Below are 19,575 nucleotides of genomic sequence, written 5' to 3'. Positions count from 1 at the left end.
GGCAGCATGGCAAAGTGAAGGGAACATACACCTCCTAGTTCCTTGATGGTGTGACATACTAAACCACACCACCCCCAGGTACAGAAGTCCATTAAGACAAAATCTATAGAAAGTAGATAGAAATACAGAATGTCAAAATAACTCATATTTTTGGAAAGAAACCATTGGAAAATTAAAACATCATTTGAGATTAAGGTAGTGAACTCAAAAATCGTATTCTGGAAAGGTATCCAACTACCCTCCAGCTACTTTGTTCTTGCCTTTTCTGTTGCCTTCCTCCTAAATTCAACTGAGACAATATAGGTTAAAAAATATTCAGACCTCGAGCAAAAATACAAGTCTCACCTGAAAGTCAGGACAGTTAGCGGTCGATATGACTTGTGGCTGGTATTGCTGCTGAGTTTGCTACCCCAAAAGTCATGATACCACAGGTCACCAAGTGGGGTTTCTGCCCTGAGGTCCTAAAAGAAAAGAGATTACCAGATTCTTAAAATTTTTCCTTTGTTCAAAGCAGCTAAACCACAAACAAGTTCTGACTAATACAAGCTCACACTAGGATGGACATAGCAGGAGTTTTGTTGGCTCACTACCGACATTTGCCCCATGGTACCTAAGTTTGCAATGAAGGTCACATCTTGAATGGCTGTTATTGTAAAGGCCACGATCCTAGATTCTGTAAGTAGGCATAACTACATGAAATTTAGAGCTATATTCACATCAGTTTATAATCTGGTCAATAGTAGATATATGAAACAGATAAACTTCCTTACCTTATAAATTTGTAAAAAGCCTTTGATTTTAGGTGTAGGTTAACTTGCAAAGAAGGTCAACTACAAACTGCTGCAAAATAGCTATTTTTTACCAGTGCAGTAGCATAACCACTAATGAAAACATGAAATCAAGGAGACTTAAGGTAGGAAACGACAATTAGTTATTTTTTGAAGCCTTGCCTTGCACAGAACTATTCAAATAGTAGAGGTTGTTTTAATACATGAAATCAAGAATCAACATCTCTACATACTGCTCTAAAAGATTAAAAGACAGAAAGGTAATGAATTCTTTTAATTCGGGGTGCAATAGGGGCCTATAAAAAAACAATGCAAAGAAAAGGTCTTGCTTTCTTGCTCTTCCCTTTTATCTCAAAGCCATTCTGATAATGAAAAATCCAAATAATGTAGGCTATTAAATAGAAAGCATGCACTTTGGAGGAAAAATGAAGGAGCTTGCTAGCATCTGCCTCAGTTTTCTATGAGGACAAGCTTGGAAGATCAAACTAACATATCCTTGCCCTTCTGCTTCCCCAGTGCAATTAAATGCCAATTTATGCTACGGCATGGTACATGCAGGTTAAAGACACTTGAGACAGAACCTAAGAACAAAGTACTACTCCTGCAATCAACAAGTTACTCTACCCCCACCTCCTGTCTTAAAATTATTTGAGACCAGTGAACTACAGCTGGTAAACAAGACACTGCAAGCACAAGTAGACAAACAGGCTGGCTAACCCCACGAAAGGTCTTACAAACCCTGGTGGCCCTGTCTTATTATTCCTACAACTCCACCTATTTAAGATTCTCACATTGCAATTCCCTCGGTTTATTAATTCTCACTTGCTTCTATAGCATCTTGAGCACTTCTGTGGTCTCCAGAACCTTCCATCACATCCTTAGCTAGTATTTTTGGCTTGCACATACTCCCAAATTACAGCCAAATTGCTGGATCCTGATGACTGGCAGCTGCTAAACTAAACTTAAAATAACTAATTTTTTTTTCTTGCTTCTTTAACAAGAATAGTCTTAACATATTCTTTTATCCATCCAAAAATACAAATTAAAAGGCAATGCAAGAAGAGATTCATTTCTATCACTTGATCAAATTTGGCTAGTATTAGACAGCTGATTGAAAAAAAAATTAGGAAGGAAATAGGCTAAAGTTCTTAGCACACAGTCAAATGAACTGAAGTATTCTCTAGCAGGTTACTAATCAATACACAGAAAAGAGAGCAGGACTAAAACTGCAGTCTGAAAAAAACCTAGACTGCAGCTGTCAATTAAGGCACTCTCAGGGAATTTCTTAAGAAATCAAGACTCACAGGGGATCCTACTTGGGCTTAAAAATTACCAAGGTGAAAAATTTCTTCACGCTCTCACAGATGTTTCTACTGCCAAGTAATAGCTAGAAATTTCTCTTTTCTCCCAGGACTGCTTTTTTAGCCTTAGGCACCTAAATTCCTGTTCCATTCCTCGTTGGTATGCACAAACCCTAAAGGTCATAATTTGACTCTCAGAGCAGGAACACACTCAACCAGCAGCTCACTAAATCAATACAGCCAGCTTTTCCAGGGGCAAGCTGGGACAGGGATGGACACCAGCATCTACTGAAGTCTTTGTACTCTGCAGGGGACACTTGTCAGAGGGTGGTGTGGCCCTCAGACTGCTTTTCCAACCAGCAGCACTGCCCCTTATGTACATAAGGTCTTTCTTCTCACATGAAAGACATACTTTAATAAATGTTAGTACTGAAAAAAGTACATCTTCCACGTCACACAGATGGTCTTCAATAACTTGAGAAGGGAAATATACAAGGCTTGATTTCTGGTTCCACTATAATCAGCCTTCTTTTGTCTTCCATCGGAAGAATGCAGGAAAAGCTGAATGCATGGAATTACTTAGTGATTAGATTATACTTCCATACGACCTAAAAATCTTCAATCATGTATCTTGCCCTTGTATCCAAGTTCTGTAAGAAAGTTTCTTACATTAATTTTCCTACTTCGTGAACTTACCCTAAAATAGGAAGAGTTTGCTCCAAGAGACACAGCTGTTTAAAAGCTACATATGATTTTCTCTTTAAAAACCAAAAGTAGCTATCAAATAATCTCTAAATATTTGATTAGTAGCAACTTACAGACAGCAGAGTTCAAGATTTGAAGAAAGGTCAGTTTTTCTATATAAAGGCTTATGGAAATGACATAATGTGTCTGAAGCTCTACTTAATCCAACTGTTTGTCTTGCCAAGCTAATAAATAAATAAAGACAAAAGCCACTGTTGTTTACCAATTAAAAATGCTTAAAATGCTGCTTAAAATTATAAGAAAGCATCTGAAGAACAGCCTTTATCTCCAATAAAATCTAATAATGGAATGTTCCATGATACGATAGGCATGGGGTCATGTGTATCTTTTCCCAAAAAAAAATAAAAGAAATGAAAGATTGGGATGATGACAGCTAGTAAATTAAGAGAAAGGGTACTGTGAGGTACCCAAGAAAATGCTACAGTAGCAATGCTTAGTAAATCTAAAATTACTTCAACTGCTGTCTTTCCTATTAAATAGGAATAAAGTATGCTATGCTTTGTTTAATAAACTGTGCCACTGCTAGATAATCTCTCTCCCCATTAAACTGGTAAACTCATTGTCTCTGCATTTTTCTTGTGGATTTGGAATTTCAATATATCCATATGACCCCTGTGTTAAAATATTGTCACAAAATCCTCATTTCATTTCTAGGGAAGAATAGAGGATTTTGATGTGAAAAATAGAATCAGCCTCCCAGTTTTTCAAACATACAGACTACATATGGATTAATTTATTTAAGCAGTTGGTTGAATTTCTCAGCATTGCCAACAGCTAGAATCCTGGTGCTAATTGTTGGGCTGCATAGATAAATTGAAACATTTTTAGAGTAAAGACTGAAAGAAATAGAGAGAGATTACAATGGTGGAAATTGCATATTAACAAAACAACCTGCCTTGTTTCAACATCAGTCTTTTGTTCATTCTTTCACAAAATTAAAATATTATAAACAGGTTGCAAATAAAACTTTGCAGAATGAAACATTGCCAGGAGCTGTGCAATCTAAAATACAATACTACTTTAAAAAAACCCAAAACAACAATGCTGTAAGTTCTTAATTTGTCTACAGTATTCTCTTGAAAGCTTTGAGATTTATTTCCATGTTGACAGATGTATTTTTCCCCCCATACATTTATAACTGAAGGTATGATGACTTGCACACACATAATAGAAATTTGTCTAAGGGAACAGTAATTCTGCATGATTCTAAAAGGCACATTGTGATAAGTTGCCTCTATATCTTGTGCAAAGAAAAAAAAAAAGTGAATTGTGTTCTTCTTGCAGTATGAGTCTCTTTGTAACCCCATGGCTTCAGGACGACTGAACCAACAGATGAATGTGATTATTTTTATCCTGTGATTTTTCTTTCTAAACGTTTAACAAGTACCTTCCAGAACAGCATAAAAGCTGTAACACCAATACCCATCCATGGGCACAGCCTCACTCACTGCTGCATGTGATCCTGTGAAGTGTCCCAGAAACTGAAGACACTCCACTGCTCAAAGTCAAAAGAATCTCAGCTACAGGTTTGTTTCAATCACGTGTTAATTTCTAAGCATTTCAAGGTCTGTTCATTGCATGTATGGTCAGCTTTAAAATGGAACACAAGAATACTCTACCTCAATCTTAAAAAAATATTGTTGTCACAAGAACTTTAAGGGGGGAGGAGGGAAAAAAGGAGTTTTGCTTGCTCCTGTAACATTTTTACAGTATAAACTACACCTGAAACCCCCTGCACCCTACAATACCTTAATGATGCCTTATGTACCTGCAACCAGACTAAGTTTAATCACTGGTCTTATTCTGTGACCCTGAGAAGATAATGAACAAAATCTCCCATTAACATCCATGGGTATCAAAAAAGTTTATTGTACAGTCTCACTGACTTAGGAATGAGCATAAAATTGACTACTGGCAGTCTTGATGTACAGATACCCTTAAATCAGGCTTACCTTTAAAAAATACTAAAAACTAGAAAAATTAAGTTAAAAAAAAAAAAATTAATACCCAGAGGAAGCTCTTTACTAGGCTGAAACTTTTAGGCCTATTTGGATCAACTGTTGCATTATTTCTTTTTCTATGACCATTTATGCCACAGGGTGTAAGGAAAAGAAGAGAGACAAACCTTATTATTGATGATGGCTTCAGAATCATCAAAGACAAAATCTCCATCATAGCTGTTAGCAAAGCAGAGGAAGGAAATTAATGCCACAACCATTTTAGCCCAGTACGATGGAAGGAGGAACCATGATACGTCATGGTCAAGATTAGGTTCCATTTGTGCCATTCTGTGAAATGCTTGTTCCCAGTTGGAAGCTTCAGCATTATGTTGGTTGAAAATCTGAAAGAAACACATATAAGTGAATGGTTACAGCTCTAATTCACTAAAAAAGATTTCTAAAGGAAAGCTGGCTTGGGAGAGGAGATTAAGTTTTATATAACCTTACATTTATTTTTTTCTCAGTGCCTCTCATAGTTACTGGAACATACCTAAACATAATTTTGTACTTCAAAACAGGAAGTAAAGGCAGAATTTCTCATGGTTGGAGCACAGAGATAAATACAAGAAATTCTTGGATGCTAAGGTAAAACTTTGGCACAGACAAATTCTAAATTTCAGCAATCACGGCTTTCTGTTTCTCATTGTTCTTTTCAACCAATACAAACAGATGCATCAGTGGGGAGGGTGAAGTATTTATAAACTTCTGTAGAAAATGATAAACATTATAATTTCCTTCTGCGTTTGACAAGCAAACACTGTCAATTGCCAAAAGAGCCCAACTCCCTTCAGTTAATCAAATTGAAGGACCTAGTCTTACACATTCCGCCATGCAAGGAATTCATACAAACACCACAGATAGACACATGGAGATAGCAGTTAACAGACTAGGCCCTAAATCTCAACAATTCAAGCAATGAGACAACAAAACCCATAGAACTGAGACGGGACCAGTGTTCAGGAGGTCACATAGCACACCTCAAGTGCAGCTGAAATTCCACTGCTGTATTCATGGGCTCATGAGGTTGTTGAGGCAGATGAAAAAGACCCTGCAATCCAAGCACACTGAGTGATATATCAGTGTACTTGGATCAGTGGAGGTACTAAGGCTGGAGGTTTTCACCCATTAGACACCTTTAATTGGATGGGTCTCTCTGGATGCTCCAGAGCCAGCCTTCTGTCTGGACTACTACTCTGCCTTCGCTTCTCAGACACTACTGTGAGTGGTTTTATTATCAATTGCTGGTATAAACAGCATGCAAAGGAGGTTATGAATGGAAAACTGCAGTAAAAGACAGGCAGAATATGATTTTTTTTATTTTGTAAGCCCAAAGAATGATAAGCTACTATATGTACCCATCTTCAGTCTCCTCTTATTTATTTGCTTGTTAAATCAACTGTTGCACTCCTGAAAATGTTGCACTTAACACTTTCATACAGAGAAACAGAAAATCTAGAAAAACAGCTCCAGTGCACCCCTGCAAACATTGCAGACCGTCTTTGCACGGTCTAGGAAAACCGCTCCAACCATTTGGCTTCTGGAACAGAGCTGACCATTAGAGCTGCTACAAAAATTGCTCTGTAGCTTTCTCTTTTTGCAATACAACATTCCGGTCCCCGCAGATTCCCAATTCCTGTATACACACACGTGCACAGGGACAGGCAATGCACCCTGCCACACCAGTGCCCCTCCTCGCTTTGGAGACCATATGGCGCTGCTCCCAAATTCAGATAGTCAGTAACCTGGAGCTGTGCAACCTGAGAGGCTGGAGCTCCCTGGCTGATCAAGGCAGCTGCTTTAAGAGCAAAACCTTTTCTCGGAGTAGTTCACCCGTGTGCTCGTAGTTTGACTGGAACAAAGAGAGAAAGCGTGGCTATTAACTGAGGGAAGTGCACGGCGTCGCTCCCAACAGCATGGATACAGCATCAACACGCACCACGCAATTAAAATATTTAATCCACTCAAAATCCATTTCGTCCCGAAAGTTTCTCCCATTACGCCTGCTCTATTTATCGGGCGCACAGCTGCTGCCAGCCCTCCTCCCCGCGGTGCAGGAGGCCGGTCCATGGGGGGGCTCCCTTCCCCGGGCAGCGCGGTGGCGGTGCGGGCACCCACGAGGGACAGCCACCGCCCCGGGGCGGCGCGCACGCCGCTACCCGGCGGCAGGGGACAGGGAGGGGACAGGGAGGGGACAGGGAGGGCGCCTCCCCGCCGCCCTCTCCAGGGAAAGGCGAGCCCGAGGCGACCCGGAGAGCACCCGCCGCACACCGCGGGCAGCCCCGCGGCGGGGCGGGCTCGGTGCGTCCCGCCGGAGAGCGCCGGCGCCGCGGGGGTGGCTCGCACTCAGGCTGGTGCTGGCCGTGCGCGGAGCCCCGAAAACTTGGGGGCGTCCCGGGCACCCGGCGGGCGGTCCCGGGGAAGGAGCCAGCCCGGGAAGGCGGCGGCGGCGACGGCGGGATAAGTGTCGAGGCTGGGGAGGGCTGGGTGGGGAGGGCAGGAGAGCCCCACCGGGAGTTCGGCGGTGGCCCTGCCCCGCTCGCCGCTCCCCTTTTGTCCTGGCGGCGACGTCTCCGCCGTAGGGGTGGCCCGTCCCGTCTGGCCCTCGCCCCCCGGGCCGGTCCCGCCAGCGGACGAGGCACTGGCGAGACCCCCGCTCCCCCGCGCGGCGTTACCTGCGAGGACACGGAGCCCGCGCGGCATCTCCCACCCGGGAGCGAAACTCTCCCGCCCGGCGAGCCCCGAGCCGGAGCGGCCGGCGGGGGAGGGGCCGCGGCGGCTGCGCCTCCGGGAACATCCCCGCAGCCCATTGGCTGCCGCGCCGCCCCGCCCCTCTATGGCCCCGCCCCCCGCGGCAGACCCGCGCGTTCATTGGCTGCGGCCGCGGTGACGCGGGGCGGGCGGGCCCGGGAGGGCGGAGCCGGGTGTTCGTTCGCGGAGGCAGCGGGGCCGGCGCGGGTCGCTCCCCCTTCATCCCAAACTCCGCACCCCGTGAGCAGGCGGGGCCGGGCGGGCTCCTGGCAGCGCCCGCCGTCACCTGCGCCGCGTTCCCGGTGCGCGCCCGCCCCGCCCTGTCCCGGCGGTGGTCCCGGTCCCGCGCATCTGGCTGGCCGCGGCGTGGGGGGCGGCTCGGGTGAGCCGGGGAGAGCGGGGACCGCCCGGCACGGGGGCGGGAGAACCGCGAGCACCGAGTGCCCCCTCCTCTCGCAAAGGCGAGGTTCCTGCGGCGGTGGGCGTGCGCGGAGCGAGGATCCCCCCGGGAAGCTGACACAGAGCCAGCGGGGCGGTGTCGGGGTCTCGCCGCCTGGGACGGGTAGTGGGTGAGCTGGCAGAGCGCTCCAGCCTTGCTGTAAGAGGCTCTCGTCCTACTGGCGTTGTTGTAGGTGCTCTCCGCAGGACAGGTACTGTAAGGAGACAGCAAAAATGCTGTATCAGGTGTAGTTAATTCGCACGTTTAAACATCACCGCGATTTCCTTGTAAGAAAGTGTGATTAAACATTGAACTGGTAGCACCAATTGTTCGGCAGAAGCTTCTTTAAAAAAAAACCCATTAAAATCTTAATATGCTGAAATTGGATGAGAACTCCTGGATCTGTGCCAGGGAGTGACATACAATTTGGAGTGGGATTTTTAAAGATGTTTGCATTATCAAGCGTCAAATTAACAAGGTTATTTCATGGCTCCTTTGAGGCTTTAACTCTCGAGTGGAAACACTGCTTTGGGAGGGCTTTGGTGGCTGTCACCCATAACTGTCTGCTGACACCTGCTCTGGAACATCTGCTCTGCAACACGGGCAGCTCAGCTTCGTGTGAGGCAGCAGCTGAGCCAGCACAATTGCCAGGCTCGTATATTATTCAGCTGTATATGTGGAGCGCCTGCTTTTAAGATGGAAGTCTGTAACTTGTGCCTGTTAAACAGCTACCATAAAGCGTCTGAGGTGCTTCTTGGTTGTGAAGCGCTGGAAAGCCGTCGGCCTGCTGTCATCAAGCGCTCCCAGCTCTGTGAACTGATTGCAGACTTCTGGTGCCTGTGGTACAAGAGCTAAAATAGATACGTAAAGACCTGCAAAGCAATAAATTGAGCCTCCTGCTTTAAAATGATCTTGTCTGTTCGGGCTTTGTCCCTGATTTAGTGGTCTGAGTGGGCACGATGAGGAAGCCTTGTGTTTCACAATTTGCCATCATGAAGTGGTAAAAGTGAAAGATGTCTTTATGACTTTTAGGTCATTTTGCCTTGTAAATACAAGGTAAAGCATGAGATAATTAACAAAAGCATGTTTCTAGGTTTTCTACAATCCAAAGCATTGGATTTATATCACTTCCTGAAAACCTAAAAATAGCTGATTTGCCATATTATTTCATGATTAGGAAGTGCTGGTCGATGTTTCCTGACATTTCCTTTCTGTTTCAACTTCCACCCTCCAAATACCACACATATGTATTATCAAGTTAAATTCTTGTCAACAAGAATTCTCAAATTCAACAATCTTCCTGAGATTACAATACTTAATAGAATTTTTAATTGGGAAGGGCCCTGACTCAGAAGAGAGGGGCCCAATTTAGAAATTCCTTAGTTAGAAAAGGCAGTATATAATGAATTCAGTCTTTTCTTCTATAACTCCTAATGAAGTAAATGAAATTTCAGTTCATGCTTAAGTTTGCCCATATGTAAGAGTTTATTTTAATTTTAAGCATATGTAAATATATGTAAGGTTCTGTGAATCAAGGTTGAGATTTTATTCACCAGACTCACTGTTACAATTGCCAGACAATTAGACTATTTGACTCACTTTAACATTTCTGTGTTTTGTTCCCATAGCTAGTTTGACTTTATCACATTTGCTGATGTATTTATTTCTACTAATGGCCTATTCAAATCAAATACTCTTCTTCATAACTCCTTTGCTCACATTTCTTGGACATCTGCACATCCTTGAACTGTACTGTATAACTGGAATTTCATTTGTTTGGTGTGTCTGCTGGTATTATCAGTTCTGGTCAAGTATATACGTATTTCCACATAGCCAGATGCACAGATGGTATAAATCACCTCATCACCACTTATGTCAATACAACAATAGTGATTAACGTTTCTATATGAACTTGTTAACACATGCAGAAGGCTCTGTTTCCCATTATTTTCCATTTCGAAATAACCGTTTTTTTTAGGGCTTTATTATTTTGCTTTTTATAAAGAGCAGCTTTTATGATGACCTTCTGTTCTGCTTTAATTAACATGAAGAACTGCAGAGCAAATACCTGTTCTGGAGAGCTCCCTAGTTCCCTCAAAATCTGATTCAAATCAGCTACAGTTGCATAATTTATCTTCAGTCTGCTTCTTTGGAGGGTTATTATAGCATTTCAGTTTGAAGCGGTTCCTAAATACAACGCTTTTTTTTTTTTTTTTTTAATCTGCAGTTTCTGGGAGGGTTGTGTGTATGAAGTATCTCCTCGCTCTGTAGTTTTCTCAGCGTGCTAAATTGATCTGCCTAAGTGGCTATTGCATCCTTATTTTTAGCAGCCTGCCATTGCAGATTTGCACAAAGGCCAGCCTTGCTCTTGTAAGAAAGGAGTGTGCAAACCCCGTTGTATTTCAAGGGATCAGCACTTGACAGTATCACAGTGACTGCAGACAAGAGAATAAAATGTCAGGGGCTGTGGTAATGCAGGATTGAACCAAAATGGTTCAGAAGCTAAGGTTGTTTTTGGAACAGCTGTGTCTTCTCCATGGCCTGGATTTTGCTGTCATAAATGTGGCTGTGGCCACTGAGAGCCACTGCTCGTGCCTGCAGATAACCAGCTGCTCCCTACCTGTTCCATGGCTGGGGCATGCACAGGCATTTTATATGAAAATATTTTCATAAAGGATAGGCATGTTTTCCCTACTGTTGTTAATAATATTTTGATGGTCTCTTCCTCTAGACAGCTGGTGTCCCAATTAATTACACTGAATGAGCCATTTTAAGTAGCGGGTCTTAGGCAGCTTGTTTTGTGTGTCATGTATTGTACAAGTGTGTGTGTGTCTATAGGTACACATATGTATGTAGAGACAGGCAAACTCATATGCCTGCTGCAGTTGCAATGTTGATCAACTGTAAGTCATAAAAACAAAACAGAAATGAAACAGAAGTTAAATGAGATCGTTGCAAGAGGAGTGCAATGAATGGAGCCTTGTTTCCTGTTTTTTCTGTTTCATCTTCCTACACCTTGTTTTACTAACTGTAGTTCCCCTCATGGCCCATTGTAAGTCATCCTCATTAAGATCCCTCTGTATTCCTGACTTTGCTTTTTGGCTTGCCACCTGTTTCATGTTCACTTTATTCTATGAGTGACCAGAGCTATGAGTGCGTTTCCTGGTGAGCAGCCTGCCCAGACTTCCAGGCCAGGCAGTCAGCACGCAGAATTGCTGACAGCTGGATCTCTCTGTGAAAGTGTCCATCAAGTTGCTGCCATTTACACAGCAAATATGGGCTTTTTTTATGAAACATGCAGGAACTGAACATGCTTGAGGCTCCTGTACTTTGATAACTCTGGATTGAAGGGAACAGAAGTTATTGGAAGAGGATTGACAGAGAGAACCTACAACTCTAATTTTCTTTCGAATTGAGGCTTCCAGTGAAGTACTGAATCCTTTAGCCCTGCTACTGTAGACATGTCCCTGCTCGTTGGTTGGGAATGAGCAGGGAATTGAAGACTTGCTGCTACTATGTTTTGCTGCACTAAAATGTTTAGGGTAGAGTTGAAGGATTATGGCTCACAGTCTTAAATTGTGTTAAAAGTATATGCTTAATCATACATTCTCCTTCCCTTAAAAAAGTAGATAAGAAATGTATTTTAAAAACAGTTAATTCTGAATATGAGAATTATGCTCTGTGGAATGTGTTCATTTTAATAAAAAATGAAAATGTAATAGGTCAGAGACTTGTGGATAACAAAGATTCCACTATTCTGTTGTTCTCTGGACCATAAGAATACTCATCACTACTTCTCATTGTAGTACTTTAGACATAGTACAAGCTATACTTCAGCTTTTAAGGGAAAAATAAAAAACTGTCTATCACTAATCAACCTAAACCTTTCAAGGAAAGTACCAATGTAGTTATGCCAGCTTCAACAAAGTCACCATTAATACTGAACTACTTCACTCTGTGCATCTGCCAGCTTTTTGTTAGAGAAAATACACCTCTTTTTGCCAGACAATGAAATTAAAATTACTATCTGTTCTTGACACAAAGAAGCAGAAGATAAAAAATTTAAATGGAAAGTGAAGCTCCTAAATAATTTTCAAAGGTTCTCAAATTCCCTTCCTAAAATTATTTCAAGCTGTATGAGGAAAAGATTGGAGACACAGTCTGAATGATTGCATGTGCTAACATTATGATTTAAGAATATTTCCAAGTTTTACATTTTAAAATTGTATTGTCCTAATCGAGAGGCTGTACTAGCATCTCTGCTGTCAGAATCAATTTGTAATTCATTACTTTTGTCCTCCAGTTTAATAGTGTTTAAACTACAGACACATACACAAATATAAATAAAAATAGGCACTTCTAAACACTGCTGTATCTACCTTAAGGTTAAGTTGATTAGAACTTTAATGCACACTTTATAAAATTGAATTGGGCGGTATATTAGAAGATTAGGAAAATTATAATTACTGCAAAAACTTTCCAGCATCTAAAGATGCATTGACAAACATTCAAAACCCTGGTCAGAGCACCAGAAAAATTATTTGCCTTTCCTTGTATTACCTAATGTTAGCAAATTGGACCTTCATTTTGCACTCACATAGTAATTTGCCTATATAAAATATAGTGCTGAATGTGGTAAATCAGTCAGATGCTGTCATTTTGTACTGTGTAGTATGAAATTATGATGTGAAGTAGAGGAAAGAATGAACTGGGGCCTCTACCTTTTCCTGCTATTTTTAACTTTTCAACCATGAGCCTAACTTTGTCTTTTATTTCATTTCCGCACACCAGATTACCTAACAATGGGTTCCATGAGATCCTGAAAGTTCATCTGCATGAAAAGAACTCCATGACCAAGGCCTATATTTAAAAAGTAGGAGGGAAAAAGGGATTTTTGATCTCTAAAAGTGAGAACTCTAGGGAAATATGTACGATGAAATACTACAACACAATGAAAAAAAGAGAGGTTAATAGTCCATGATTCATATGATCCCAGTTTATAACTCCTAAGTCGAAATCTTTATTGAAAGATCTTAAAACTGTGTCTGTGTTTGAGGTATAGCTGAAGAGCAGCATGATCCAACAGGCAACCATTAGACACCATCAGACAGCAGACGAGGATATCAAAGAGTAACACTGACATAAACCACAGAAATTATTTTAAACTTTTCTTGTTTTTATTTGGGAAATTAAATTGTTATTCTTACTAAAATAATTTTATTTCATCTAATTGTGGCTATGAGCATGGGATCATACAGTTATGCTTGTATTTTTACTGTCTACCCAAGAAAGCACTGACATATTTAAAACCTATGAGTTACTGTAGAGTGTAGTTAGAGTGGCTGCTTTTAGATAATTTCCAGCTGTGATTTGTAAATAATATTTTTCTTTCTTTCCCTTCTTGCTCAGTGGTAATTATGGCTATATAACAAATTTAAGAAGGAATACTTAATCTATTTCTATACAATATATTATTTTCATCTAGAGTGCTTGGCAAAAGAAAGCATCTTGCTTTAGAGGTGGAAAACCTGAAGAACAATGAGATAAAGTTGCTTATCTATGATTGACAGTAATTCAGTGGCAAGAACGAGAAACAGAACCCAACAGAGCTGGTTATAACATTGTGTTTTCTTTCTAGTGAGGAATTCTGAGGCTTCACAAAAACTAGCTGAGCAAGAAGGACATTAAAACCCTAGCAGTTTCATAGGACACAAACTGCACTCTTCTTCTTCTGCCCGTACGAGAGAGCTCCATCTCAGGAGAAATGGGACTGAGTTTTTCAACTAACCAATTATCTTCTAGAAGACTTCTTGTTGATGGAAAGTGGATTTGATAGGACACCCCTGGGCAGGCTGCCATGCACTGAATTCTGCACTTCTCTCTCTGACCCTCTAAGAGGGGAGAAAAAGGATAGTTCTTTTCTCTCTCCCCACCCTGACTTCAGTTTTGTGCCTCCCAGTCTTGAGTAGTTTTGGCCATTATTTTGACAGTTTCCTGTGAGGAAGTTACTCAGAAAGATTACACAACCAGGTTTTTAAGTCTGTGTATGTAGCTTGTAAAAAAGACCCCTTTTCATAAGTTGGCCTGAACAACACGTTGCCTGTTGAGCACCTGGCTTTCTACAGAGCCTGCAACATTTTTTCTTGTTCTTCTGATGCCTACTGAAATGCAATTATTCTTTTTCCCCCCCAGTTAATTAAGGCCTGTGGGTGAGATTCCAATAGTGATAGATACTACCAAAAAACATAGGAAAGACAGAATTCCCACCCCAAAGAGATAACTTGTGCCCCAGAGTTTTGCAACATTTAGATGGGTAGAGCAGAATTTATCTAATAACATTTAATAGATCTAGTAAGGAGTAAGGCAGGACTATCCTTCTATTGCTGGTGCTCTTTTGCATGGACAGAGGGAAACTATTTGTGTGCTCTTCTGTTCTGATACTGCTACAGAGCTCATTAAATCTCCTTTTTGCAAGGAAGGCCTGAGGGCTATTAATTACTCTGATTTTCCATATATAAAATGGGAAGAATGCTACTAATATGTTGACAAGTCTGCATGAAGCTGTCCAACTGTGAAATAATGTTGAAAATTTCATTTTCTCAGAGATACTGTCGTCTCCTTGTGGTTTTTTTTTTTTCCTAAATGAGTTAGTAAAGCACTTCTCATTACCATGGAGACTAATATTTTATTGCAAAAATTGTAATTGCAAGCAAGTTTCAAGGTTGCAAGCAGATTTTCCAGAAATCAGGTCAATTGATGAAGTACCTGCACTCAGTGTTGGCTGCTGCAGTGCACATCACTTTCATTCTGAGTCTTATTTACATTCCAAGCCTCAGGGCTCGGCTGCCAGCAGATCAATCGTGGAATTGTTGGGGTGTGATAGATTCTGCAATAGGATAATAAAGGAAAAATAACTTCACTGAAGGGCAAACTTGCTTGCATCTACCCCGGAGTACATCGGAGTAGCAATGTGTACATGCAGGCAGGGACTGCAAAAGAGTTGATGCCCCACAAGAACATATATGGGTTGGCTTACCCATAGCAGGTTGTTCTTGTAACCACAGGAAAAGATAGATGGCTCAGTGCATGGCAAAGCAAGGCCTGCCTATGAATAAACATCTCTTGCAATTAGCTGGATTTACGAAGAAAGAAAAAGAAAGGAAAACTTTACTGCCTATTTTGTCATTATTTTTTAACACATAAAAAAAAAAAAAAAGAGTGATTAAATAAATGAAAAAAAAAAAGTCGAAAAGAAGAAGAAATGGCTCCAGTCTTCAAACCAGAAGCAAAAATATCAACCATGCATTTCACTCCCACCCCTTGAGGGAAATATATGGAGAGATTTCAGCAAGTCTGTCTCTTTGAACTTTGTGTAGAAATCTTCAGGCAGAATCCAAAGACATAAGAGATTTCTTGACCGCATCTTGATGAAAGAACATTTCTACTCATGTTGCTTACTCTTGTATTTATTCCTTTCCAAGCGAGTCAGAAGCATTAAGAAATTGTTCCACAGATGCAGTAGCTGGTGGAACATGATCAAACACAGGCCAGGCATTAGTTATTTTTATGAAACATATCTAGCTTTAAAGAGCCCTTGGCAACCCTCATGCATTTGCAGCACTTACAGTTTTTATCAGTATCTTCTTGAGGACCCAGTTCTGAAAAGTGCCAAATGCTCCTAACATGTGTGTGTTGACTTCAGTGGCAGTAGTTGTATGAAAGCATCAACACTTGGGTGGGGAAGACTGGAGCCAGGCAGAACTATAGCCCTAGCTGTTATGTACAGATATTCCACATTTGCTTTTATGTCTTCCTTTTCCAATCACATTTAGTTTGAAAACCATTTTGCAAGATATCAGCTGCCTCTGAGCAAGTTTGCTGTGCTCAGGATCAAGCCCTGGTGATGCTGTGTCCCTGACCTCAAATGCCAACACTCTGGTGTGCTGCAAAATTTTGTCTTGTACTGTCCTGTAGTCTTGCCTAAATTTCCCTTGATACAACACTACAGGGAGCTGTCAGGAAATTCAGTTGTGTGACTTTAACAAACAAACATTTACGAAGGACCAAATTAAACCAAAAAGAGAAATCTTCTGTTCCTACAAGGCTATTATGGTACTCACTAACTGCAGAACTAAATGAAAAGTCTAATACAAGACCACTAACCCCATTAGATGCAAAATAGTAAGAGCAGGGTTTAAGTGTCTTACTACTCTTAAATTCTGGATATCATGAGAACTAATACTGGAACTCCATATTCTGAAAATGTATTATAAAATACTTAATTTGTGTCTTTTTTTAGGATATCACATTGTCTGAAACACTGGGCAGTACTCAACAAATGTTACACTGATACATGAAGAGGAATTGTATCTCCTGTATTTAGTGGAATGAGAGAGAAGGGAAAAATAGAAGAAGGAGAAAAATATTAAGACCCAAGGCAATAATTATAGCAGGCAATAATTCCAATTATGTTGTCCCAGAAAGTTCTATAACATGAATTTTTAAACATTTGCTTTCATGCTTTTGTGTTTCCTTAAATATGTGGCAAAAGATTAATATCTCTTGACTACAATAATAACAAAATTTTTTTTTGCAGTTGACTTGTGCTCATGTTGTTGATTTTATTATTCCCTCAGGAACCATTATTTTGTGTTTAGTCTCATTCTGAAATGGTGCACCATGATCTGTATCACATCCTTTAAGTAGTATGGTAGAGCTGGTTCATAGATTTTAGGATTTATTTTAAGTACCTATCCATTTTAGAAATAAAAAAACCACCCAAAACATAAAATTTTGAGAAAGACTTTCTAGAATGTTTTCTTAGAGACTGCAGTCCTCTTTGGAATGGTATAAAAAATATATATTTACTAAGATTGCATAGGGTCCAAACATAGTGATATACTCATCTCAGTGGCTTCCCATGCTGTTGTACACTCAATAGTTTTAGAAAAGGGATTTCAGCTTCTTGAGTAGTGAAGCTTCTGGTCCCATTCATGTGCACTTCCTTCATGCATCACTGCTTCCACCTTAAAGCTGAGAGACAAGCAATAATGACACCAATTTTAGCTTGATTTTTATCAGTTCAGGACTAGCCTTTCCCAATTAAGATCTTGATTGTCCAACGAGGAAATGAAAAGGAACATGTGGGGAAGAGAGGAGGTTTTTTTCTAATGGCTAAATTTCCTCTTGCTCTAAAGTCCTTCTCCACTGGTTACCAGTAGAGATTAGTAAGACTAACCTTATTAAGCTACTGTAAATTCCTGCCACAAACTGAAAACTAATTTTCTGAATTCCATGCAAACAACATACCTCTAGGCCATCCACTTTATTTTCACCTCTGTTTCTTCTATTTTGCTATTGAAGGTATATTGAAATCTCACATTAAGCCATCTGTCAAATTCAAAAGGTGTTTCTCGTAAGAAAGGGTATTTTCTGTGTGTCACATCTAATTAATATTTTTTATCTTTTGGCTTAAGTTATTTAACCACCTAAATAAACCAGCTACCACATAAAGTGTTCTTGAATATGTCTTGTACTTCTTTCTCTCATAAGCAGCAAAGAAAACAAACACATATGATTATTGTTAAGAGCATTATTATAACTCTTTAAAGACAGAAGCAGCACCAACAGTTTGTTAGAAAAACAGCTACTTGAGGACCTGCTTTCCACAGGTAAATCTAGATCTTGTAGGCAGACCTATGGTCCTTTTAGGCATTCTAGGCTCTTCCCACTGCTGTCACTTCATACCAGTTTTGGTTCAGAGGACATCTAGTACATCAAAAACACAAACTGTGTGCTGGGCTGCATGAAGAAGATTTTGACCAGTAGGTCGAGGAAGGTAATTCCCTTTTCCACTCTCATAAGACCCCATCTGGAGTACTGTCCAGATCTGAGGCCCCCAAGATAAGGAGGACATGGACCATGGAGTCCAGGGGAGAGCCATGAGGATGAGGAGGGGGATGGAGCACCTTTCCTATGAAGGCAGGCTGAGAGAGTTTGGGTTACTCTGCTGGAAAAAAGGCTCCAGGAAGACCTTAGAACAGCCTTCCAGTACCTACAGGGGTCTGACAAGAGAGCTGGAGAAGGACTTCTTGTGAGAGCATGTGGTGAGAGGACAAGGGGCAATGGCTTAAAACTGAAAGAGGATAGGTTTAAATTGGATATTAGGAAGAATTTATTCAGTATGAGAGTGGTGAGGCACCAGAGCAGGTTGCACAGAGGACCTCTGTCTGTCCCGTTCCTGGAAGTCTTCTAGATCAGGTTGGATGGGGCTTTAACCTGGTCTTGTGGAAGGTGCAACCTGGTCTTGTGAAAGGTGTTTTTCACCCCCCTATGGCAGGGGGGTTGAAACTAGATAGTCTTTAAGGTGTCTTCCAACTCAAACCATTCTATGATTCTATGATTTTATGATTCCATGAAAATGGCCTGCTTTAGATGTGTACACTAGCTTCATTTTAGCTGTTGACATCTCTCAAGTTTTGGAAGAAGGGAACCTTGTTTTCCTGTTGAATTGTAGCAAGTCATGAATTACTGCTTTTTAAACATGGGAAAGTGTACTCATTGTAAATTCATTCAGTGTTGTTTTACCAGTAATAATTAAGTCATATATAAGCAAGAAAAGAGTTCTCATAGCAGGTCCCAAAGTGCTATTCAAGCTGGTGATGGTGTCTACTCACTGGAGAAACACTATGAAGGTCCACTGGACCTTCAGAAAATTTCAGAAAATTCTTATCACTGTGAATAATGGATAAGGAATCATCAGGAAGTCACAACAGGTGAAGTGCAGGAAAATATATGTATGTGTGTAGACATATGTATACATAGACATGTACATCTATCTATCTATCTATCTGTCTATCTATCCATCCATCCATCCATCCATCCATCCATCCATCCATCCATCCATCCATGTGAGTAGCTGCAATGACTGCTGAAAATAGCTCTGGAAACATGCTTGGAAGGGAACAAGAGCAGCTTTTTACCTCTCTCTTAAAAACTTCATTGTTACTTTGGAGCATTCGTCATACCATTGTTCTTTTTTTCTTGTACACTGCAGCTTTTTTACCTTTGGCAGTAGAGGTTTTAAGCTTCTTCATTGCAACAAGAGTGGAAGTTTTGTGACTCCCAAAACTCAATGTCTATTACACAACTGACTGTGAGTTCAGAGGATTGAATTAGTATTGATAGTTCCAGCTGAAAAGTGCTTGTTAGTGTAATAGAAGGTTGAGACTGTGACTGGACAACAGAGCAAAACACTTTCTTGAAAAGTAAGTGCATTCTTAATACTCCATCTGTATCTCCTCTGCCTTGTTAAGCTTTCAGTTTAGTGGGAGTCAGAAGGGCTGCAGGGGAACTTACACATAAGTGTATGTATGAAAAGCCAGATAATGATTTTAAGTGACTGAGGTCAGAAGTAGACTTCAGTAAGTCATCTTGACTTGGTTTCTCCTTGTATATACACATTTGGTCCATATGCAATATGTTCTGTTATAAAAGGCAAAGTTGAAGCAAGTAGTGGCTCCATCTGAAAACCG

General features: G+C 40.9%; 1 protein-coding gene across 1 annotated transcript in view; it reads right to left on the bottom strand.

Moving 5' to 3' along the window:
- Positions 1 to 7,608, bottom strand: part of TMTC4 (transmembrane O-mannosyltransferase targeting cadherins 4) — a 55,004-nt gene extending 47,396 nt beyond the window's left edge. The window contains exons 1-3 of the mRNA XM_058829220.1: positions 7,527 to 7,608; positions 4,980 to 5,195; positions 346 to 461 (exon numbers count right to left, since the gene is read on the bottom strand). Of these exons, the coding sequence (XP_058685203.1) occupies positions 346 to 461; positions 4,980 to 5,141 (278 nt within the window). The 5' untranslated portion in view covers positions 5,142 to 5,195; positions 7,527 to 7,608. The remainder of the gene's footprint in view (positions 1 to 345; positions 462 to 4,979; positions 5,196 to 7,526) is intronic.
- Between the last annotated feature and the right edge of the window lie 11,967 nt (positions 7,609 to 19,575).

The sequence above is a fragment of the Poecile atricapillus genome, chromosome 1 (genome assembly GCF_030490865.1).
Source record: "Poecile atricapillus isolate bPoeAtr1 chromosome 1, bPoeAtr1.hap1, whole genome shotgun sequence".
Lineage (NCBI taxonomy): Eukaryota > Metazoa > Chordata > Aves > Passeriformes > Paridae > Poecile > Poecile atricapillus.
The sequence above is the reverse complement of the archived record's forward strand: the minus strand, read 5'-3'. Positions and strand labels throughout refer to the sequence as shown.